We start from the raw sequence: 26,951 nt of genomic DNA on the forward strand, positions 1-26,951 counted from the left end.
TAAAAACATGCTTTCTTTTATACCATAAGTTATGGTATTTGCTAATAATAATTTGCAGTACCACGTATATGTACACTGCGCAAAAATAAAAAAGGGGGGGGGCAGTTCTATATCTCTCGTTCTATTGGGCCGATTGACAAAATTCAAATTTGCGTTTTTCATGCCTCGAAAGCGCGACTTAAGATATATATTAGATTTATATATAGCATTGTTCTAACATAGGTAATTTGACACAAAATCGGATTTTGTCTGAAATAACATACCAATTTTTTCTATATTTCGATTCTACGGTGATTAAAAGTAACGCTTTTGGTTCAGTTTTTTTGATTTCACGATAGCGTTTAATAGACGGGCAAAAATGTTCAGTGAACCAGTTCTAGAAAATTTTCGTAGTTATACATTATTTTTTATTAGACTCCCAAATTATAGGTAAAGTTGATTTTGATATTTTTAAGTGATCTTTCGCAGCTTTAAATCCTGGTTTTTAAATTTTTCACGGGATACAAATATGTATTTTGGCATTCTTTTCCAAAATAGGACCGTTTCATCCACATTAAAGGACAATTTCCTCATTTAATTATTGTTCTTAATATCACTGGGAATTCAGCCGCCGCTTTTATATCTCCACTCAGTGTTTCTTCTGCAATCTGTGTGTTATGAAAATTATTTCGATGTTTAAATCTATTAAACCACTCTCGACTTGCAACGAAAGTTTCAGTTCACCTGTTTCAATATGAAAGTGATTAAAATTTCTTCTCGCTTTTTCCATTATATAATAGCTTGGCTTAATGACACATTGCGTTCAATTTTGTCGTTAATATAGGAAGTCGTTTTTCCATCTCCTCTATTCTATTATTTTTAGAACGGTTCATTATAGTACAAAGGTTTTTGTAGTTCTAGTTGTTGATTACGCAATTGTTTCTTTATTCTTGAGAAGTGTCTTTATTGTTCAAGTTGACAAGTTCAATGCGACATTGACATTGTCGTTCACCACTATCTAATCTTCTAAACACTAACATTTTAGTTTCTAGCGACATGCTTTTCCTTGTCGCTTCGTTTTCGTGTTTCTTAATATCATCAATATTAAAAACTAAAGATTATAATATTTATCCAACATTATATCAAACATTACGTTACATAAATTTATATTTACAATAACAGCAACAAATGTTTGAAATAATAAAAATACGTTTGATACGTATAATAATTACTTTCAATTTCGGGGAAGCCGAATGCTTCGCGCAGTTTTCAGGAAATCCCACTATTCCAATAAAAACGCGTTAAACCGGAATAGCGCTCAAAGGGTCAGCGTTAATCGGGGTCTTATTGTAATCTTATTTTCCGGTTCACAGGATGCACTATAAAACAAAAGGTAGTTCAAAAACGAAATTACTTGCTCTATTCCAAATCTTAATTCTCTTATTGTAAATTCTACATATAAGCGCACATGTTTAAGATAAAATATTTATTTACACATTATGTACAGGTTAATAATCAAATGAATCTTCATATGGAATATATATGTAAATCAAAGGATAGGGCTTAGTACGCCATTATCATCTAGTCTCTAGAATCTATCTGACCTTCCATTCTTTCAGGTATAGCGATAAGATAGATGAAGGACATCACATACATTTCTGCAATACTTTAAGAGCAGAATATGCCTGTTGGAGTTTTAGCATGTGATTTTTTGCGGAAAAAAATCGTCAGACAAAATAGTCAGACAAAAGTAGCTGTTTTATTGAAAAGGCACATTACTAGTGACGAGAAGATAATACTATGCTACAATATTACAAGAAAAAAAAATCCTATCTGAAAAACCTCCTCTAGTAACATCAAGATAGGAGGCTGCATCCCAAAAAAAGCAGTGCTTTGTGTAGGGTGGGACTACAAAAGAATTATGTACTATGAATTATTGCCATAATATCAGACAATAAATTCGAAAAAATGCCGTTCCCAAAATATCAGTTTTAAAAGCAGAAATCGAAGCTAAGCTACCAGAAGGGGGTATCATCGAGATGTTATTTCTTATCATGACAACACTCGGCCCCATATTTCGATGATAGTCAGACAAAAGCTTATTGATTATGGCTGGCATGTTTTATGTCACTCCCCAAGTAGCAAGGCAACGTCTTAACAACGTTGCAAACTGGTTGCGAGTCGTGTCGCAAAAACGTTGCAATATGTCGTCTTTAAGACGCCCAGATGTCCGTGAAACTCCACTGTTTTGCAATCGTTGCAAAGACGTCTTTATTATGTCTTTGCAGATGAGGATTTTGTCACATAGACGTCGTCATTGCGTCTTTCGCAGGTGATATTTTGGTTGTGAAAGCATCGTATCACGATGTCTTAACGACGCCTAAATGTTCGCAAAATTCCACCTTTTTTGCAACAGATGTGAAAATGTCGTTATTATGTCCTCGTGTTACACATTGATTTACGCAGAAAAATAAGCTTAATAATAAATATATTTTTCTTCTTTTTTAAAATTTTGTATTCCTTGTATTTATCTAAAGTTTAAATATTTTATCATTTCCCGAAAACTAGAAGATAATACAATTTTTTCTCTTTAGACTAAATATGCATAATTAATAATAGCCTTAATTATTTTCAGTACTTTAAACTATAGTTTTTAAATATTCTAAGTTACGACTATGGTACTTTTCCGTTTCGCGGGAGTAAATCTCGCCAAGCAGACTTTGTTCGCGACAGCATACAGTATATATATACACACACACAAAAAAAAAAAAAAAAAAAAAAAAAAAAATCTGATGTGTACACCACATGACTTCCTTATACGGAATATTAAATTATACGCATTTTTTCTTGCATTTTATTTAAACTTATTGAATTGAATTAAATCTACTTCGCCGACAGCGCATAAGCCACAATAGAATGAATGCATTCTTTAAAATTAACTCTAGTATTTGTTTACCATAGCGACACTCTGGCGCTAGATTCACTTAACAGTATTAATAATTATATAACGGAAACTAAGTTAACTGTTATATAAGCCAATAATTATATAACAGTTAACTTATATATTTCGTTCATATTATATTTCATAATGCAAAAAATTTATATCATTTAAAGAATAGAATTATCTAATCTTTGCCACATGTTCTATTCAAATACTATAATAAAGCTAGAATGATGTATAAAAGAAATTAAGCAAAAAAAAAAAAAAAAAAAAAAAAAAAGGAAAGTTTTTTCACAGACGATTGAGTATTTCTCATTTAATTAATTCAGTTCTCACTTCGCGAGAAGGCAAAAATACATAAAAACTCAAAATATGTATATTAAAAATTACGAAGTAAATCTTAAACACTTATTTCCTCGGAAAAAATTCCAGAAAAAAATTAAGCATGATTTAATTGGCAATAATAAATGAATGCGTTATCTTTGTTGTTGTGAAACTAAGTTTCTCTAGATTGGCAACAAATCCACTATTCTGCTATTTCACATGTAAACAAGCAATGGCGGCCATCAAAAAAATTATTAGGCTTAGCGGCACTTAGACAACTTTAAAATTGTTGATAATTCTAAAAATATTGCGTACAGATTTACTAAAGTCATAAAAACTTTAACCGAAAGATAAAAACAACATAATACAATCATTTTTAAACCAAAAAATGTACAATTTACAAACATATAAGTGTAAAGAACCTGAGATCACTGAGCTGGGTAACAGAGTGGATATACATATAAATATATTTATATACGTTTGGTGCAGCCGATTGCAACCAAAATACTAGGTGCACATCTACATGTTATAGCAGTCCTATATACAAAATTTCAACGTTCTGCGGCTACTCGTTTTTGAGTTATGCGAGATACGTACGTACAAACGTTCGTACAGACTCCACGAAAAATTCTCTTCAGAATTCATTTTAAAGCAGTTTTATAATTTTTTTGAAGGAAAAGAGTATTTTATTCTGTCTTTACGTACAGATATGACGCAAAAACATCGTTAAATTGTATTCGATAGCTGTCAAAATGGATATTTTCGTTAAATATGCTGCCTGAAACTTTTCGCGATTACAATACTTCCTTTTTACTTCGTACAAGGAAGTAAAAATGTTAACAAATGTTAGTTCTAAGAATTTTTTTATTTTAAAGGCATAAACATTTCAATATGGTTTAAATTTTTGTAAAAAGCTAATAAATAAAGCCAATAAATTTGTAAAAAGACATTAATTTAAGAATTTATTATGCTTTCAGGGTTCAACATCCTGATTCGCCAGTTCGTATCACGTGACCCCAAGTGACCTCATCTCATGTAAACTACGCTACAAAAATCTAATTCTCTCAGTAATTATTTACATTAATTTCAAGTTAAATCTTAAATTAAATCTTATGGAATACAAGTTTAAATGCAAGAATTATTTGAATTCGTACGAATACCTTACTCAGAAATTATGTAAAACCGCAGTGCTTTACTTCGCTAGTGCATTCTCATTAGATTTGATGAATTTAACCCTTGATTTGCCTTTTCTATATTTTCGCCTCACTTGGTCTTAAGGCATAAAATTTAACTAGTAAAAATTCTATGTAATTGTATGCCAGTATTGAAAGAAAAAATCAGTCTGATAAATTGCTGCGACTTGTTTTGAAAATGAAGGGTAAAAGGTTACCAGCGAAGATATTCCGTTTGGCATCAGTTGTACCATTATTGGCGACTTTATCGTTTGCGCCAGCAAAACGGAAAAGTACCATTTCATGTATCTGGCTGCAGTAAGCCAATCAGCTGCCTGCCAGAGCCCAGCAAGTGAGAGAGACGACAGTTTCATGTTAGCCTCAGAGGAGGAAGGTGGCAGATTTCGCTGTGTTGTAGGAGCGAGGTACTGCTCCGAGTTTACTATTATTCTTTAAACGTTAATTTTAATAAATGTTTATTTCGTTTTTTTAATGGTGCCTTATTGAACCGTGAAGCCATTACAGCACGCTCTCTTACGAGAACGAGAGAGAACGAAGGTGACTGGATTTTGAGAAAAGGTTTTTGTTGTAATTTTAAGGAAAATTTCTTATAAATATGTTTAAGGGAGTAATTAAAAGTGATTTGATTTCGGTGAAGAAGCCGATTCTAGTTTAAAGTCGTAGAATTAAAAGATAAGCTTTTAAGTTCTAAAGAATATTTGAAAGATAAAGATCTTGTTATTGAATTCCTTAATACTACGGTTGAAGAAAGGAAAAAGTCAGCAGAAATTGCGAAACTGCGTTTGATGCAAATCGAAAGTAGCAACGAATCTAGTAACAACGTAGAAAATAAACTTTCATTAGACAAGCTTTTGAAAGCTGTACAGGCATTATCGATTTCTGTACCTAAAAAAGGGTGAAGCATTGAACTTATTTTTTGATTCAATAGAAAGGGCTTTTAAGCATAAGAACGTACCAAATGAGTTTAAGTCTGAAATTTTACTTAAACTGATAGGTGATAAATCTTCTAATATTCTGTTATATATTAAAGATGATGATTTGAAAGATTATGAAAAAAATTAAATCTTTTATCCTTAAGGAATATGAACTATCGCCAATTATATGTTTAGAAAATTTTCGCCAAGCTCAAAGGTTGACGGGGGAAACTCATTTGCAGTTCGCCTCTCGTTTAAGATCATGTTGGATCCATTATTGTAAAAGCAGAAACGTCAATGATTTTGAGTCTTTAATTAACTTAATAATTTCTGACAAGCTTTTTCAAACATTGGATAGTGATTTGGCGTGCCATGTTGCAGTTCGACAAGGTGAAATTTGGCTACGTCCAGAAGAACTAGCGAAGGAATGCGACACTTATTTCATCGCAAAAGGTAAATTTCTTGATGACATAAGAGGTGAAAAACGCACAAATTTTCATGATTCATGCAACAAAAACTCTAAATATATTCCACCAGCGCTAAGAAAAGATTCAGTGGTAAATGAACAGAAACATTCGTTTAAACCGCGAGAATGTTACGTGTGTAGTAGTAGTTTACATTTGGCTAAGGATTGCCCGAACTGGCGAAGTAAATTTGAGAGGTAAACAGAACGATAATTTTCCGGTCAAACCGAAAGTTAACACGTCAAGTAAACCGAAGGACAATGCGATTGTTACAAATGTAAATTTTAAACATTTACAAAAACGCGAGTGTTCCGACGGAAAACTTAATTTTTATTCCTTGGAAAAGATTACTATTTACATTGCAGGGAAGCAAGTAGGATCTATAAAAGATTCAGGTACGGAAATACCCATTTTGAACACTACATTAATTCCTGATTTAAAATTAGAAAGTAAGGGTAAAATCATTTTAAGTTCTGCATTTGGCGACGTCATAGAGGCAACGTTAGCAACTGTTCCCATTTATTACAAAAAACCAAATAGTTGTCTATATTCGCGCGTAGAAGCTCTTTTCGCGTTGACAGATAAGCTCAGTGTTCAATATTTAATTTCACCAGATGTATGGGATCGCATATTTGAAGACGAGAGTGAATCCTGAGACGAAACCGGACACTCATAAACAAAAAGAACTTGAGGTTGGCGCCGTTGAACTGTCCAATGTAAATCTTTTTTATAGCTCAGCTGCGAATCAGCATGATCAAAGACTAAACAGTTATTCGGAATCGAATAAATTTAAGGTCGATCAGAGAAACCGTCAAACATTAATAAATTCTTTTAAGGACGCAGAATTAGGGAAGAATAATTTCTTTCTACAGGACGAATTATTATTTCATAAAGAAAAGATTTGTGGGGAAAACATACAACAGTTAGTTTTGCCCGAGAATTATCGAAATAAACTCCTTCAATTAGCTCATGATTCCATGTTCGGAAATCATTTAGATATGAGGAAAACTAAAGAAAGAATTAAGCTTTCATTTTATTGGCCGAACATATCCAAAGATGTAGAAAACTGTAGAACATGCGAAAGATGTCAATTAAAAAGTCCGGAAAGACAATCGGATAAAATTCTGATTACTCCTATTGTTCGCGCGCCATATCCCTTTCATACAGCAAATATAGATATTATTGGTGAAATTTCACCTCCTTCAAAAAGGAAACATAAATATTGTTTGTGTTTGATAGATAATCATTCAAAATGGCCAGAAGTCATACCTTTAAAAAGTCTTTCCGCTAAAGCTACTTGTGATGCTCTTTTAGATATTTTTATGAGAACCGTCATTCCAGAAATAATTTGTAGTGATCAAGGCACTAATTTTACCTCACAATTAACTCAAGAATTCGAAAAAAGGTTAGGAACCCATCCTCGTTTTTCGACACCTGGTTACCCAGCATCAAACGGCTCAGTGGAAAAATGAAATCGGGTATTTAAACAAATGTTACATCATGTAATTCGCACAGGTCTTGTTAATTGGGACAAGCACATGCCTTATTTACTTTTTGCGCATTGTGAAGTTCCAAATTGCACTACAGGTGTATCTCCATTTATGCTTATGTACGGTCGTGAAGCTAGAGGTCCCTTAGCTGTGTTAAAATCATCATGGTCCGGTGAAATACCATTACCTCTTAATCTGAGTAATTTAGCAATTGATTATCTCCAAGAATTAAAGATAAATTTAGAGAAAGCATCTGAGCTCGCTTCTTTATCTGCTGCGGAAAAACAAGAAGCTTACGCATATTATTTTAACCGTCACAAAAGTATGAAAGAATTTAAAAATGGTGATCTAGTATATTTACTTATACCAGACTCTAGCAACAAGCTATATGCTAGGTGGACAGGTCCAGGTGAAACTGTTGAAAGAGTAAATCCTCATTCTTATAAGGTTAAATTACCTGATGGGAGTGTGGGGCATGTTCATGTAAGCAAAATAAGAAAAGCACAAACTGTTCGAGCACAAACTGTGGGAGTGATATTTGAAGATGATTCTGAGTTTGGGGAAATTATTTATCCAACTCCAAATAAAGTGGATTGCGCTGCAACTAGAAGGGACATCGAGGTGGATATTAGTCATTTAGAAGGTAGCAAACAAAAGGAATTACACGAGCTTTTACTCAAGCACATCGCGTTATTTTCTGGTGAGATCCAAATAGCCAGCGTTGGTGAACATAGAATTCGGTTGTTACCCGGAGCTGAAAGAAAAAAAAACCATATATCTATATGATCCCAGAATCTTTGAAACCTGGCGTAGATAAACAGATCGAGGAATTAGAAAGCTTGGGTCTTATTGAACCAAGTGAAGCTGAAATAGCATACCCAGTCGTATGTGTTGCCAAGAAAGACAGAAGTATGCGTTTATGTATTGATTTTATATTGTTGAATCAAGTAACCAAGCCTGTTGATTTTCCAATGGAGAATATGACTGATTTAATCAATAAAATTGGACACGCGAATATTATCACCAGTTTAGATGTTTTGAAAGGTTACTGGGAAATACCTTTAGAAGAAGAAAGTCGCGATTTAACATCATTCAAGACACATCGTTCCCAAGACCGTTGGAAGGTGATGCCTTTCGAATTAAAAAATGCAGCTTCTATTTTTCTGCGAGTGATGAATGATGCCTTAAGAAAACATAGTGATTTTTGCAAAGCATATATTGATGATATTGCTATTTTTTCACCAGACTGGAATTCGCATCTCAAACATTTAGATGCTGTGCTAACTACATTAAGTGATCTCATATTTAAGGTGAACGTAAAGAAATGTGTTTTTGCACGTTCGGAGATAAAGTATTTAGGACATATAATAGGAGCTGGAAGACATCAACGTGATCCTGAAAAATTACAAGCCATCGAAATTATAAAAAGTCCTAAAACAAAAACTGCTCTAAAGAGTGCATTAGGCTTATTCAACTATTATCGTGATTACATAAAGAATTATGCAGAAATAGCTCGCCCATTGACGGAGCTTACGAAAGAGAAAATTCCTGAGATAATTCCATGGACTGATGTTGAGGAATCAGCATTTCAAGATTTGAAACGTCGACTGTGTGAAGCACCAAAACTGTACACTCCAAAACCAGAAAAACCTTACACCATACAGTGTGATGCTAGTTTATATGGTGTTAGTGCTTGCTTTTCACAACGAGACAGCAGAGGCAGTTTGCATCCTATCAGCTTTGCCAGTCAAAAACTTTCGAAAACTCAGCAGAACTGGTCAACTATTGAACGCGAGGCTTACGCCGTTGTGTGGTCATTAAAAAAGTTCGAGTGTTGGGTGTTTGGATCGAATAAATCGAGCTGATTATAGACCATAATCCATTATTATATTTGCATAAGTCGGCACCGTATTCTGCCAAATTACAGAGATGGGCAATGGCACTTCAGCGTTATAATATTCATATTTCTCATTGCCCTGGTGCACAATTAAAAAATGCAGATAGTCTTTCAAGACTAGTTGGTGAATGAAGTAGGTGTGAACTAAGTATTAACTAATATGTTTAAAACTTTGCATTAGTTATTTTTCTTTTGTTCCGGAATTGTACGACAGCTACTTTCCAGCTGTTTTGAAAAACAAATTACTGGTTTAATGTTGCATTATAATATTGTGTTTTGAAATAGTATTGCATATATATTTTATTACAGAACTCCGGTATTATATCAAGCCATCTGTTCATCTGTTGTGAGATGAATGTTTATTGCATTTATTTTAAAGTATGTTATTACTTCATGTATATATGTTCATATATTTTGAATTAATTTGGTTAAGAAAAAATATATATTGAGATACTAGGCGAGTATTGGTATTACATTTGTAAAAGTGTTTATATATGTCATTTAAGTTCGTAATTGTTCCTTTCAACGTGAGAGGATTCAAATATTAATAAGTGTATTAATTATTCAGCATTGCATTTTGCTGGTTCAGTTTTCAGATTCTGCTTCGCGTTGGCGTAGCAAAATCTTACCGAAGGGGTGTCATGTATGTGGCTGCAGTAAGCCAATCAGCTGCCTGCCAGAGCCCAGCAAGTGAGAGAGACGACAGTTGTATGTTAGCCACAGAGGAGAAAAGGTGGTAGATTTCGCTGTGTTGTAGGAACGAGGTACTGCTCCGAGTTTACTATTATTCTTTGAACGTTAATTTTTAATAAATGTTTGTTTCGTTTTTTTAATGGTGCCTTATTGAACCGTGAAGCCATTACAAGCGTGAAGCGATTATTTAAGATTTCGTCATTTTTACTTCCTTGTACGAAGTAAAAAGGAAGTAATGTAATCCCGAAAAGTTTCAGACAGCATACTTCAACGAAAATATCCATTTTGACCGCTATCGAATGCAATTTAACGATCTTTTTGGGTGACATCTGTACGTAAAAACATAATAAAAGACTCTTTTCATCCAAAAAAAATTATAAAACTGCTTTAGAATGAATTCTAAAGAGAATTTTTCGTGTCGTCTGTACGAACGTATGTACGTACGTACGTATCTGGCATAACTTAAAAACAAGTAGCCTCAGAAAGTTGAAATTTTGTATATAGGACTGCTATAACATATAGATGTGCACCTCGTGTTTCGGTTGCAATCGGCCGCGCCAAACGTATATAAATATATATATATATCCACTCTATTACCCGGCTCAGTGATCTCAGTTTCTTTACTCTTATATGTTTGTAAATTGTGCATTTTACGCCTTAAAAATTATTGAATTATATTGTTCTGATCTTCCGGTTAAGGTTTTTATGCCTTTAGTAAATCTGCAAGAAATATTTTTACAATTATCAACAATATAAAGCCTGTTTAAGTGCGGTTAAGCCTTAAATTTTAAATAACATGGCGGACATATTTGTTTACGTTTCAAACAGAATTCAACAGTTGTAGAATAGTAGATTTGTTCCCAACCTAGAGAGACTAAGCCTTCATTTATTATTGCGAACTAAATCATGCTTAATCCTTTCCGGAATTTTTTCGATGAGATAAGTGTTTACTTTGTAATTTTTAATACAGATATTTTGAGTTTTTATGTATTTTTGCCTTCTCGCGAAGTGAGAACTGAATTAATTGAATGAGAAATACTAAATCGTCAGAGAAAAACTGTTTCTTTTTTTTTTGCTTCGTTTGCTTAATTTCGTTTATACATCGTTCTAGATATATTAGAGTATTTGAATAGAACACGTGGCAACGATTAGATAATTCTTCAAACGATATAAATTTTGTGCATTCTGAGTGATAACATGAACGATATATAACGCTGTGAAGTGAACCTAGCGCCAGAGTGTCGCTATGGTAAACAAATATAGTGAATTTTAAAAAGTGCATTTATTCTATTGTGGTTTATGCGCTATCGACAAAGTAGATTTAATTCTATCCAATAAGTTTAAATGATATGCAAGAAAAAATGCGTATAATTTAATATTCTGTACAAGGAAGTCATGTGGAATACACATCAGATTTTTTTCCTTAAGTGAGAGTAATTATGAATTGGTTATTATAAATACACTGCTCGACATTGAAAATGCAACACCAAGAAGAAGTGGTCAGAAAGTGATGAAATTTGGAAAAAAGACACAGACAGCAAGCAGCAATAAGTGATCTTTATTTCAAAATGATAGTCAGAATACAGAGCGAAAACGGCGTCGGCTCAGTAGGATGTAGGACCACCGTGGACAGTGATACACGAAGAAACACATCTAGGCATAGAGTCAATAAGAGTGCGTATGGTGTCCTGAGGAATGGCTCTCCATTCCCTTTCAACCATTTGATACAGTTCGTCTTCTGAACCAGGCAGGGGCAGAGTCTGCAAACGGCGTCCAATCACATCCCACACATGTTCGATTGGTGACAGGTCAGGAGAGTACAGTGGCCAGTGAAACATCTGTATACCTTGCAGAGCATATTGGCAGATGCAAGTGCTGTGTGTTCGGACGTCATCCTGCTGAAAAATTGCATTAGGCAGCCCCTAAAGGTATAGGGGATTGCCACCGGCCGTAGTACATTATCCAAGTATCTTTGGGCCGTCATAGTGCCCTGAATACGAACTAAAGCTGACCTGGAATCTTAGGCAATAGCGCCCCAAATCATTATGCCACGTTGTCGCGCGGTGTGGCGTTCCACAGTTACTGTCGGATTAGATCTGTCTCCACGTCGACACCACACACGTATGCGGCGACTGTCACTGGATAAACAGAAGCGTGACTCATCTGAGAACACGACGTTTCACCATTGTGTGAACCACATCGCTTCTGTTCGGCACCATTCTAAACGTTGGCGTCTATGTCGTGGGGTCAATGGCAGTCTTCTTAACGGACGCCGTGAGTGCAGCCGCGTTCAACCAATCGACGGGAAATGTATCTGGTCGACACGGGAATATCCAGGGTATCTTGCACATGCTGCAGAATCGCGGTACAAGTGACATGCGGGACCGCCGCAGCTTGTCGGCGGATGCCTCGATCCACGCGTGGTGACTTCACTGTGGCTGCACCTGCACCCCTCCTTGTTCCCACATTTTCTTGTTCCAACCATGTTAGCCATAGCCGATGCACCGTGCTCTCATCCATGTGGCTATCAACTGCGATTTGACATAAGTACTAACCCGCCCTCTCATTTCAATCACCATATCCCTCGTAAAATCGTCTATCTGGGGCTGGAAGTGCCATCGTTGACGGCGGCCTGGTATTCTCTCCTATTACACGTATCCTCCGGGACAAAAACCAACTTTCTTCGATAATTCGTCTGGCAGAAATTAACGACACGAATATTGCCCATTCTGCACGTTCCTTCCCTTATATCTTACTTCACGTGCGTCGGAGAGCAGCACATTTTACATCATTCGCATAACTCAGTGACGTGCGTCTACTCTAAGATTTGCATAAATTTCTGACCACTCCTTCTTGGTATTGCATTTTCAATGTCGAGCAGTGTATATAACATTAATTCTAGGTTTTAAGTAAATAAAACTCAATTAGACATAAATAAAAGTAAAGCTATATATGTGGGTAAAAAAAGAGCGTTTTTGATAACAGCATTATCACATTTACTTCTGTTAAATCTCAGAGACATTGAAAATTGTTCCTGTCATAATAAATTAGGAAGCAGTTCTTAAGGTAACATAATCAGTATTTTACCTCAACTCAAGTATAAACTTATTCGCGTTTCACAGTGAAATAATAAAATATAACCATTAACTTGTACATCTCCAAGATATGCAAATGAAAGACTGTATAAAGTAGTTAATAAATGTCATCAAAAATATTTCATACAAAATTATACGTAAATCTAATAACTTCCCATATTCAAAACTAAAATGAAAGAATAACCTAACAAACAACATACATGACAGCACCATTTAAGAAAAAACATGAACAAGTATTGTTTGAAAATATAAATGGCAAAAGGAAGGTAACAGAACTAAAATTTCTCATTAATAAAAAAATTGTGTATTTTAAATAGTAAGCAATTAAAAGTGCAATAATAATGGATTGCCGTATTTAGTAGTAATGCTGATATTTCTTAACACCACTTCCTTCGATTATATGTTAATGTATTTGCTTATTTTTAGTTTCTACACTTTAGAATAGTTGTAGATTACAATGATTATTTCATGCACTTTTTATAATCGATAACTTTCCTTTTGTTACTGTACAGAAATAATTGAAATAATATAGTATACGATAGTAAGCTAAGTACGTTAAAGTAAGCTCTTCGTTCAATACCCCAAGATGAAACTTTTTGTTTCTATTTGTTATGAATTTCTTTATTATCACAAGCATATAAAAAGAAAGCGAAGAAAATGGAATATACTTAAATTTAATAAAAAATAAAACCCGATTTCCAACATTCATTTATTGAGATAATCTAATAAACATACATAATGGCAATATTTAAAAAAAAACGCGAATTACATAGTGTTTGGAAGAATAGATACCAAACGAAAAGTAGTAAAACTGCAATTTGCAATCAATAAAAAAATATTTAGTGTTTTTTAATATTACACAATTAAATATCACATAATTATAGATTACAATATTTCGTAGAAATGTTAACGTTTCCTTAACACTAATTTTTCGATCAAACATTTCATACACTGTTTAAAATCATTAACCTTATCTACACACTATACAAAATTGCATACTATAGAATGTGCAATTTATTATTATTAATTTTAGCTATTACATATATCTAATTCATCTTTAGCAGTCATATTAAGTTCTGGTACCAGCCCAATAATTACTTTGTATTTTGAAAATAATGAACATACCATAACAGCTTGAATTGTTGTTGCTTCTGTATTGATCGCATTTTCAACAAACCAGAAAGTGCCTTACCGTTGTATGTTATTTTTGGTTTTATATGAATTAATTCCCAGCCTTTCAATATGAACACAATAACTGATTAATATGAATGATATGCGATATAGCACTTAGGACGTTATAACCGAAGCACAAAGCTAATAAGGGTATTCAAATATTGCACCACTGGAACCACATAGATTGGAGAACACCACCATATAACTTTTTAATCACCGAAAAATGTAATCCTAAAACACAAAAACACAACACTATATTCACGATTAGCATTATAGCATTTGTTGTAGAGCAGATATTCACTAACAAAATAACAACCAAATTCAGCATTCTCACATTAATTTCTCCTCAATTCCGAGGCTTCCAAACAGGAGCTCACAGCAATGGAATTTCACTCGTTGAAGGCAGTTGAAGTAAGTAGATACAGAACAATGAGAAGATTCACAATGCGTTCTTTGATTGACAGTGCATCACATTTACTTTTAATATATGCAATATTATTTATATCAGTAATTGCTTGATTCAATTTCCAACATGAAGTCAGTCTTTTCAAACGCCTTACAGATGGCATCTTTACCAAATCACTTGAAAAACTGTTAGAATCTCAATTAATTGCGCAGTTATTTGTTCGAATTTGGCAGCTAGCCAAAGCGCGCAAATCTCGAGATGCTCGTTTATATAAGCATCCAGTAAATAATGTACCATTCTGCTTCTGCTGACTGTCGACGATTTTCCATCATATATATTGAACCGCCGTTAAATATGCATCGTCTTTTAACATTGGACGTTTCTTCGGAATTCTTAAAATCGCTCCATTTTTATCCGTGAATACATCTTTATGCATAATCATATCTTCGCGAAAATTGTACTTTTTTGCGCTGTATGCGGTAAAATGTTTCATATAATGTCACGATATTAATTCAAATAAATTCGTCCTTACTTCAAAAATAATAAATAAAGTCATATTTCAGTAGTGAAATAACTGCTAACATGTGATTTGCATTGATTTCAGAAATGTGAAATTTTAAATTAAATAAAATGCATAACTTAATAAGTTACTTTATAGATTAGTTTCATTTTTAAATATTTTGCTATAATATTTATAAAAATATTTTAAGTATTAATTACTTTAACAAAATTTTAAACAATTATTTAGCACGTATTTTTAATACTAATTAAATTTAATAAATCAAAAGTATTTATATTGTATCAAAAGTATTTTATTTTATTCATTAGATGAATCTACCTTAGATTAATATATTTAGATGAAATAAAGTAATGAAACATTGCAAAGTAAATCTTATGCGGACTTCAGATTCTTGAAGGGCAGATATAGTCTCTTTTCATTCTCAAAGTAACGCTGAAGAACTATGAAAAAAAATGTTAAAACGACCACCTCTAAAAGCGGTCATATCATGACGTTTCAGGTTTTAATCTTTACAGGTTACTTCAAAATTCTCTGAACGGCCTTAAGTTCACTTCTTTAGAGATTATCAAACAGCACCTCAGTAAACTCATTATGAAAAAAGCTTAATATATTTTTTGAAAAAGGAGTTTTCCAGCTGCCTGAGGCATAGTAAAACGTCATAAAACAAAACAGTGCTTATATGATTTAATGAAATTTTCTTATGTTTTTGTCCTGATTCTTTGTATTTATCAATATGTAAACCTCAAAATATTTCGGATGACCCGATGTTAAAAGGAAAATAAAATTTTGCACAAGTTGAATGTCTGATGTCTTGTTTCAATTTTACAGAGCTTTTAAAGAAAAACAGCATTCCTTTCTATATCAATTTCTCTGCCAGTTGAAGAGTTTGTTTTCCACATTCTTTCTGATAATTAACGACCATGGTTTAGGAAGTTAAGGACTATGCCCTTATGTAGCCTCCAAATCATAGTTTCCGAAAGGAAATTTTAAAATTCAGCTGAGGCTAATTTGACCCTTATTCAAGGATAGACAAAAGCAGAGAAAATTTATCATCCTCATTCTTAGGTTTGTAAACAGTATATTTTACTTTCAAGAAAGCAGAAATACTTCATAAAAGATAATATTACTGATTTTAACGAGTTTGAAAATCTTTCCTATTTACTGGTGCGTTTATTTAAAAACAACTTTTGCTCTACATTTTTTTTAAACTTTATTTTCTGAAGTGGATAAACACCAGGAAATGATCTCATAAAAAGTCAATAACTTTCGATACCAAATTTTTGTTAGCACAACTGTTTGATGTTATCAGATTGAGTTAAACAGAACGATCAGATAATGATTTAACTCCTATTGCACGTTTTCTAAGCAGTCTGATAACCTTTACATATCAGCGTTTTCAGTTTTATCTTCGGTAAAGTGTATTTTATGCTAAAAATGAGTCCAATAGGAGAGTTTAGAATCTTTGAAACTTATACAAAGTATTCAACATTTGTTAATGGTTTCTATTTATATAAATTATTTTCAAAATATTTCTTTTAATTTGTGGCACTACAGTATGCTCGCCAATATCTTCATCTTTGACGCTTATATTTAACTTTTAGTCCAATAATTTGTCCGTGATTGTCTTAGGTCTTCATTTTGTAACTAGCTAGTTCAGAGATATCTTTTTATACATACCTATCAATTTAAACAGTTCCAATTGTTTTCAGTAATATTAACTAAAATGGATTTATTCAGATGTAATACTTGAACTGGATCTAAAGATATTATTTCTGTTTCAAGATTTCGTCTAGAATTTTTCTTTTATTTCTTGACGTTAGATGTAAGCAGTACGTCATGAAATACTTTTTTAGGCTGCCATATGATGTATTTCTCTAATTAACCGTAATGTATCAGTGTTTAAAAATTCCAGGCAGCTTTAGTAAATTTCAGCTATACAACAACTCACTTACCAACGAAGAAACACTAAGACCAGTTCCACTAAAATTTAGCACTCTGTTAACGAAGCAAGACAAAAGGCTGTTTGGCCAAAAAGTAAGATTAAAAAGTGGCCATTGAGGAAAACAAAATGCATTGGCATCACCAAAATGCCAAATTAAACATTTTGAAGTCAGAAAATTACAATATTGACAATAAATAAAGGAAAGCTTAACGCTATAAAACCAGGGATATAAAACTAATAATAATACTACCCATCCACAAAACAAAAAAGCAATTCCCCCCTCCCCGCAAAAAAGAAAAAAACTTACAACTGAAAGAATTTGCATAGCGAAACTTTGTAAAATACTGTACAACAAAATAAGGTGAGATTTTAATATTATTCATTATTGAATATATTTGATTCGATCACCTGCCTTAGTAATAAACTCCATCTTACCGTGTCTTGTAATAGACTAAGTGAAATAAAAATCTGACTATAACCGAGGTTCCAAAACTTGGATTAATATGTTATACGCTTTCCTTCCTGTTATACGCTTTCCTTCCATTCTCCCCCCTCCCATGATTTTTCTTTTCTTTTCTTTTTTAATTCTAAGTTAACAAGACTTCTGATGATTCTCTCTGAAAAGGCAGTTAAATGATGATATCATTCAAAAGCATGCGAATTTCAGAAACGAGTCAAACAATTCATTGCCACAAGTGACCACAAATCCATAATAATTTTGCATCATTTTTTTTTTCTGAATCGATACAAAAATAATTTTATCCTCAAAGATACTATGCATTCTATTTTCATAAGATGCTGAAACTTATTAAAGCTTCGACTTTCTTAAAAACTTTTATAGTGTGATTATCTTGAATAATTCCTGGATTAGCGGTTTTCCAGGTAAAAGCTTCCTTTATGGTAGCTAATTTGGCTTGACAGACTGAGGAAGTATCATTAAGTTTACATAATTGTTGTTCTATAGTAACATTATGAATAATAGTATAAACACTGAACCTATTCTGTCTTGAATTTTTGAATCATTAGTCACTGTCTCGCGTATGAAGTCCAGCTGTAGCCTAATCCAACCACCATGTTCCATTCGAAAGTCGTCACTTTTGCTGGGTGTAGAAGTCCTTTTATGACTCTAGAATCTTTATAGCTGCTTCTTATTTCTATGTCTTTGTAATATTTTCATTTCTATGAAAAAAAGAATGCAATTGTTTCACCATTTTAGCTTTAAAATGAATAAACAAAACACCCGGAAGAACTTATGAAGCCACTGTCGGTGGAGTATTATACGCTTCGGTCATTAGTAAAAACAATAAACTGTGTACTTGGTTCACGTGTCGAATTAGAATCGCATTACAAGCTCACTCATTTGAGTCTTTCCATTTTGGGCAAGAGGCGTAGTTTCGCGGAGCTTAATGCATCACGTAAGGGGCGAAGCGAAAAGTCGATGACAGACCGGTCGTCGCGCTATCATTCGGACGACCGGAGCTATTTACCCTCTAGGCAGCACAAGCTGTATCTTTGGATAGTTGGAACCGAGCTCGTGTATATTAATACAATATTAAGCGGCGTTTACAATGCCAGCAGGTAAAATGGACAATAAAGCGAATGTTTATAGCGAATGCAGTAGTAAAATTTAGTTCAATAAATTATCTCATAGAATCATATTACTGAAAGATTTATGGTAAGTATTTTGCGCGTGCAAATGCATATTCATGGGCTCCAAAGCGTATTCTGCAATTTTTAGACAATGCATGACACCTGATGGAATCAAATGAATGGCTTAAAAATATTTGTTTAATATTTCCTTGAAAGTATTTGTTGGACTGCATTGTCTTATAAGTAAATACATATCAGTCTTAGCAGCAAGAAATTTATTGCATGGTATAATGATGCTGATTGAGTTATTTCTAAACATAATATTATACAAAGCAAAATTCCCTGTTCTAATCAAATTCAAAGTGATTTAAGTTTTTTCTTTTCCATATATCTTTTGCAGAAAATTTATTTAATTATCAGCTTCATCAATCTATACAAATTTTTACATATAATGATACAGAATGATTGGGAAAATTAAATTAGTAAAATAAAAGAAATAAATCTACAAAACTGGCTTAATCAAATGAAACAGAAATACTTGTGATAAATGTACTTCATTGCCTTCTTCAACCGCAACTAAACAAAAGAGAAGCATTTCAGGCCCACTTTGGCTTCAGTTACGCCAGTCTTCATTTTATTGACTATATACCATACAGATGTATTCGTGAATACTACTTCATATTATTAACATATGGTTTAACATATTGTTTACCTACATCATTTTATGTAATTATCTGTGTTAAACAAAGAATAAAGAGAAAGGATTGAAGTAAAAATACCTGTACGTAACGCAATATTTGTAGCTTTAAAATAATAGAAATGCTTGTAGAATAGGCGAACTATTAACTGCAAAGAAAACTACTTAATTGGTGATGTGAGGAGGCTAAAATATATTGTAGGAAAGGGTGCATGTTACTGGATTTAGAAAGTGAATAATACTTCTACTGGCAACATGCACACCAGGTAAAATATCCTCATTCTTCAGTAACTCGAGTGGGCTACTCATCTTGGAATTCTGGATCTGAAATTGTATTCTAACTTCATGAAAGAGCTACAGGTTGTGTGCGGTTTTAATAGGATATAACAAAGGATTGCTAGATCTATAACTACGTATATGTAAAGGTCGGTTCTACGGTTTTGTGGATTTGGAGTGATTGATGACAACATTTGATGAAGAATCAAAACACAGTTTATCAGTATTACACAAGAGAGTTCCAAAGACGTTTTTCAGCCGCTGAAAAACTACGATAAATACGCTGAAACAATCGGCAACACAGCCTTCAGGCTATCAGGCTATAACGGTGAAGACAGCTTCACGGCAAAGGACTAAAGTATAGCTTCCCACTCGATCGATTACGCTCGAGCTAATCTGCTAATCTCTGAACTCAAGCACTACTATTGAACTCAACACACTCAAGATACTCTTTTCGATAAACTTACTCCGCGTGCAGGCAGGTTGTATATAGCTTTTGACCTGTCTTCGAGAACACTTTGGAGATAACCGATAAGAATTCGTTCTAGAGTGTTCTCGCTCCGTCTATGGCATATCACCAATTTTGTCTCCAAATGTGCGATTTCGCGCCAAATCTGGCAACCCTGCCTTTGCTTGATACATTCTGCCAATCCTAAACCCGCTTTGCGTGGAAGCTATCTTACCGCAGCTGGGAATTTCGTAACAGCATATATAAAAAATTATTTGTATAAGTTTGAATAAAGGTAACCTAAAGATACGTGAGGCAAAAGAGAAATTTATATGATTAAAAATAAATAACGAATACTCACTTTTATAGATGGAATAAGGTCCACTTTTGGTCTTTCGTTCGACAGACACTCGTTAGAATACTTGTAAGAAATGTGAGACAAATTCCTTTTCTCCTCCATAGATACAATAGCCATACTAAAATTGGTGTTAAGAGAAACTGCCAGTGTTGAAGCCAAGATTCCCACAAAACAGAAAATAAATCGCTTTGGAATGATACCTTGAGCATGAAGGGGAAAAAAAGTGACTGAATATATTAGAATTACATAAACATTATATATACATAATATTTCAAAAGGATTGTTCGATTAAGTTCTTAATTGATCGATCGTTCTAGCTCAAAAATAGTTCTAGCTCAAAAATGAGGTAAACGTTCAAAATACGTCAAATGAGACACTTATTCCCTTTAGAAAAAATATGTAGCGCTTGAATGTTTATGTTAATTCTGTAAGTAAAGCTTACCACAGATATTAAAAGTTTCTGACCAGTTATATTAACCTCCCTACTTCTCCTCCTCGCAGCTACTCTCAGCCTCATGTTAAGAAAATTACATGACATAGTATTATTAATTAAATTTTTCTGACCATACTTAAATAGCTAAAACTTTTGCATTAAAGAGTAATGTTACAACTGCATTAACTAAAAACAGAAAAAAAAAAAAAAAAAAAAAAAAAAAAAAGAATAACTTTAAATATATTTTTTGTAAAATAGAAAATAAATTTATATAAAATTATTGTTTCTCACTTGTATTTCTTTTCTTCTCTCTTTTCTTTTTAGCTTTTATAAAAAAGTTTCATGTTTCGTACGGTTAGTAGAAATTTGGGCGAGTTTGGTTATCAAACAGTAGCATCGCTGCAGTGCCGAAAATTTTTAAATGCGGCAAAATAAAATAGCATAATTATAAGTCCACTGTCAAGCGTGCGAGATATAATCTTTATATATTATATAAGCGGCTAAAGTGTGTGTCGCCGATAGTTTATTGTTGCCACTCGGAAAAATAAGCACGGAAATCAACGTTTCCGCAGTTTTTAATTAATATCGCGGCCGATTAAAGTCGTACGAAGATGAGAACGGTATCGATGGATTCGGAGAATTTTTTTGGAATCTGAGGATACGCGTCTCGAATTTCAATTCGGCGCCATTCCGTAGATATTCGAGAAAAAAGAATTTGGCACGTAGCCAAACCCTTCTAGTAGGGAAAACGTAAGAAAGAAAGTGGAAAATGTAGGGTAAACGTAGCGGAAAATTAGTTTTTAATTAATATCTCGGCTAATTTAAGTCCCAAGAAGACGCGAATGGTCAAAATGGCGTGCCACGGACCTGAAGAATTTAATGGTGTGCTTCGCTAAGCCCGGGAGCCAGCCGTTTCGGAGGAGATGATGTTACTTCACCCCATATATATATATGCGGCTTAAGTGTCTGTTTGTCGCTTACACTTTATTGGTTGCTTGCGTAATTGTAATAGCTAATGGTGTGAAATTGCCACGGCACAGGGTTGCCGTTTCAATTGAAACGCAGCCAATTTCCTGTAAAACTTGTCTTTGCTATGGCAATCAATAAGTTTCAGGTCTTAAGCATCTTGGCATTTTTTTTACCTGAGCCTGCATTTGGACACGGTCAACCTTATGTTGCCTGTTCAAGAGTTCGTGAAAGAACGAACGTAAAATTAAAAATAATTGATGGTTGAACTTAAAAAATGATGGAAAGATCTACACAAGAAATGTTGTGTACAAATTGACATGTGAATTAAAATTTTATTATTTAAATCACCTTTATTTATTGAGCTAGCGGTGGCTCTTAAGAAATGTACCGTCAGTGGTTTCCTTCATTGCACTCTACTTTAAGCAATTAAGCCAGTAGAAGGGGAAACCCCGTGGGGCAGTAAGCGATGAAGCGTCCTCGCCGCCTGTCCTTGGTAATTCAGTTTGAATTAGCAGACACGTTTGCACAAATGATTTTAATTACAATTTATAATATCTAGAACAGCGGTCATTTCGTATGACCGCCGAGCTTTCTAGTTATAAATAAATAAATAACATCTTATTAAAAAATGCGCACAAAAAAAGAATCAGTTATCATAAAGACAAATTAAAACTGCTTATATCTATAGCATACAGATTAATAGAAGCATAACCATTCTAATTTCTGCAAGCTTTTACTACTATAAAACTAGTTTGTATTAAAAAAGATTCCAAAATTTTGAAATTGGCTTATTAGCAGGGGAAAAACTGCAAAAGCTTTATTATGGAAAATTGAGATACTATTTAAAATAAAGTTTTAAACTGTTTAGACCAGTGCTTCTCAAATGACGGTCAGCAAACACTATTCAACGGCTCTTCCAATTGTCTAAGTTTCATAATTTTGTATATGTAAAGAATATGCCAACAGACCAAATTATTAAGTTTACCGAACCGCGATAAAAGGCTGAAGTATTTTACCGGTCCTACAAGTAAATCGAGTTGAGAAACAGTGGTTTAGACAGAGCGTGTTAAGCCTGCTGGAGGCCACGTTACTAACTGGAATTTTACGATAGCAGTTTGTCTTTGGCGTTCCGTTATTCTTGGCATTAGTACTTGTCACATCCGTTTAGACTTGAACCAACCCGCGCGCTATTATTTCTGTGTATCCTTTGGGTTCACAAGAGATTTAACTTAATGTTTAATTTAAGTATCTTACTTCTGATTTACGCCATAAATGCTCTCTAGTTTTGTAAGCACAAAGCGTGCGTTCTATTAACTATTTCTAGTTGTTAAAAATAGGGTCTTTTACACTCTTCTTACGTTCGCTGTTTTCTTACAAGACATAGCTAATACCCTTTTAGTCTTCCAGAATCTCGATTTAGTGTATGCTTCCCAAGAAGATAAGCCTCTATAAAACAAATATTCGTCCCCGTTATTAGACAAAAATAAGTATTGCAGCACATTTACGTAGTTGTATTATTTAAAGGAAATACGCAACGTTAAATTTTAAACTGTACTGTTTTAGTTAAACGTACTAAAAATTAGAAAATAATTTTTTTAGAAGTTCTAACATTCTTGGTGAAATTCGACTAAAAGTAAAATCGTCAAACTGCGTTTTCAAATCAGTAACTGCCGAAAAGGAAAATTACTAAATTGAATCTAATCGTTCTTATAATATGACATTTGTATGCAATTACTTAGCATCCTTGAAATTCTGTTATTGTTTAAACAAACGGTGGCCTCGTCAGGCCTAGCACCTCTTATATATATTATTGGCATATTCTTTACATATGCAAAATTATGGAACTTAAACAATTGAAAGGACCAGAGAATAGTGTTTGCGGACCGTCATTTGAGAAGCACTGGTCTAAATAATCTAAAACTTCATTTTAAATAGTATCTCTTTCTACTTAATTTGAGTACTTGCGAATTTAAATTAGCATTCCGGCAGGAAACGGAAAAGGGAGAATGACCTTACTTAACATAAAATAACTGGTTAGATAAAATAAATAAATACCTTACAATTTTTTCATTTCACTGATGAAAATAGTAATTCCTATGGTTTAACTTAAAAAATGATTATCCTAAATGGTTTAAATTGTTTATAATTCTACAACTAATGCATGTAGATTAATTAAAGCCATAAAATCCTTAACCCAAACATAAGAATAAAATACTTCAGCCACTTTTAAAGTAAAAAATACACAATTTACCAACATTTAAGAATATAAAGAATTAAGCCACAGAAACGGGTAACAGAACAATAGCGGGTATAAATATATATATGTAAGATATAACAAAATACGCTAGCTGCTTTAAAAAAATAAGTGTCGACTTCAAAATTAACATTCCATTTGATGATCTTACCCTAGATTCATCTGTTCTCCCAAATTCATGATCTTTCGACGTTACGTAACGCTGCTTAAAAAGGGTAACCAAAAGTAATATTAACTAATCATAGCTTGTCTCTAGAATCTCACCTACTGTGGTATAAATACTCTGGCAAGCTAATTACGTCACTTCTGCTAGCTTCTACCGTGGTAATAGCTCCTCGCTTTGCTTCCTCGTCTAAACTGCCTGCGTCTTAATTTTAAGAATCAATGTACATAGAAATTTATTGTATTTCATTATGACTGAATCATAGAAATGTCTCGGATTTCATTATGATTGGATAAACATCTATGGAGATTATTTTATATGCGTAGAAATAAAGACTGGAAATTCTTCAAGTTCATGCTTTGTTATCTTCACTTGTAAGCCTTCACTCTCAGCTACGACGACCGACTCCAAGCTCATTTCTTTTCTATGATTCTTGAAATGCTATTTCTCTTCTATGCTCACATACATATATTTGTATATATATAAATCATGTATATAATCATATATATATATATATATATATATTTGTATATATATATAAATCATGTATAAATCACACACACACACATATATATATATATTTGTGTATATATAAATCATGTATATAATCACATATATGTATTTGTATGTATACGTTTGGGACTGCTGATTGCAACAAAAAAGAGAGATGCACAACTAGATTTTATAGCAATCCCGTTTCCAAAATTTCAACGTTCTACGGCTAATAGTTCTTTAGTTATGAGATATACATACGTACGTAGGCACAGACGTCACCAAAAAAATCATTTCCGTTTTAAATCCATTTTACTATTTTGGAAAAAAACAGTCCTTTATTCTGTCCATACGTGCAGATATCACCCAAAAAATCGTCTAAATAGATTGGAGAACGGTTAAAATGGATATTTTCGTTGAAATATGATACCCGAAATTTTTCACGGTTACAATAATTCCCTTTCTTCGTAAAATGAAGTAAAAATATAGAAACTGTTAAATAAATAAATCTTATCAAGGTAATTACGAAAATTAATTTACTGCAATAAAATATGAACTATCACTTATAAACTATGCGAATCACAGCAAAGTGTTGTATTATACCATATTAAAAACCAGGATGCTAAAAGATATTAAGAAAAACACTCTTCCATTAGCAAACATGCCTGATTAAACAAACCGAACCAGAAAGCAAGATGCCAGGAATAATGATTGCAATTGGGTCGGAGGAGAGAGGATTAGAAACTTCAAGCGAAGAAATATGTTCTTACACGAGAATTATTTAAACGAATATTAATTTTGTTAATGGTCAGGAATATTTAAAAGTAATTTTAATTGAATAACCTCTGCAAGTAGCTCTGTAAAATATGTTTAAAATAACCCTAATTTGAAGTTTCATTAACCATTAACAATAAATGCCATTTAATATGATTAAAACGTGCCCTAAGTAAAAAAGCATAAGCAAACAAAATCACTTTCATTTTATTCTAATAAGCAACAGTTTAAAAAAATCAGAGATTATTTAATAAATGACGAAATTCTTACAGAAAAAAAATCACTAAATGCCAATCCTAACAGATTGTTTTATAAGTTTTAAAATGCTAACAAAGTGTAGCATAACACTAAAATCAGTATAAAGGGAAAATCTAAGCACAAAATTAAAAACATAATGATTGCACAAAATCAAAATTAAAAACACTAAAACACTAAATCAGATTGAAACATAAAATCAAAAATATAATGATTACAAATATAGAAAGGGAAAAAAATATGAATCTTTCTACAGAGATAAGAATATAACCTTTTGGTTTGCCCAGAAGATTGAATTGTTAGAAATTTGATATAAACGGGATTTCATAATAGAATATGCCTGTGATGTAGACTTTCCACACAAATAAATAAATAAAAGAATAGTTCTATATTTCCCGTTCCTACTGGGCAGATTGACGAAATTTAACTTTCATTTTTCATGTCTCCAAAGCGCAGCTTCTGACATATATTAGATTTATATATAGCAGTGTTCTAATATAGGTATTTTGACACAAAAATTGGACTTTTTCTGAAATGAAGTAGCTATTGTTTTTCCATATTTTGATTCTACAAATCAAATTGTACCTAAATATTAAATTTTGTGTAATTGGGTGTGAAACTTACCGAGAAATTCAAAAATTATCTTATTAAAATTATTTCAAAAACCGTTTGGAATACATAGATTTATACATATATCGAAAGTTTTATCACCATATATATATACATATATATATATATATATTAAAAAAGTAATTAACAAAAACTGCTTTATTAATTACATAATTTAATAATTAAACAAATGCTAACAGTAAATCAATATATAAAATTGAAGAAAACTTACAAGATCCAGTGCCTTGCGTGACGAACATCTTGTGCTCTAAATATTGATTTAAACCAAAGCAGTAGTTTGTGGTGAGCTCAACAACACTGGAGCCCAGAGTGTGAAGATCTGATTATAAAATTCAAATCTACCTTCATAGTATCAAATTCTAAAACAGCTGCAAGGTCACAAAAATGCATGTGATTTGGTGCGTTTCGCACCTTCTAACGTCATTGTTGCTATTGGTTGTGAGCTTGGTCGGAGGCGTGAATCAGCAGCAAATCAAGTAAATAAGATTTTCAGCACGAACAAAGGGCAGCATAGGAAATGATTAAACCTATAGCATTAGTTTTAAAGTTAAGTTATTATGTGTAGTTTCAAATAAAATTAA

The 26,951-nt window shown here is 33.0% G+C and overlaps 1 protein-coding gene across 2 annotated transcripts in view; it reads right to left on the minus strand.

Moving 5' to 3' along the window:
* Window positions 1-26,735, minus strand: part of LOC118196003 (sialin-like) — a 49,519-nt gene extending 22,784 nt beyond the window's left edge. Inside the window, exons 1-2 of one of the 2 annotated variants that reach the window (XM_085815054.1) lie at window positions 26,582-26,735; window positions 20,404-20,600 (exon numbers count right to left, since the gene is read on the minus strand). In XM_085815054.1, coding sequence (XP_085671180.1) covers window positions 20,404-20,600; window positions 26,582-26,609 — 225 coding nt within the window. In that variant the 5' untranslated portion in view covers window positions 26,610-26,735. Of the gene's footprint in view, window positions 1-18,027; window positions 18,211-20,403; window positions 20,601-26,581 lie in introns of those variants that run through there. The other variant, XM_085815055.1, reaches the window with a different exon arrangement.
* Window positions 26,736-26,951: the final 216 nt, after the last annotated feature.

This window comes from Stegodyphus dumicola, chromosome 4, assembly GCF_044657685.1.
Source record: "Stegodyphus dumicola isolate Sdum_Otavi_A_Nest chromosome 4, ASM4465768v1".
Lineage (NCBI taxonomy): Eukaryota > Metazoa > Arthropoda > Arachnida > Araneae > Eresidae > Stegodyphus > Stegodyphus dumicola.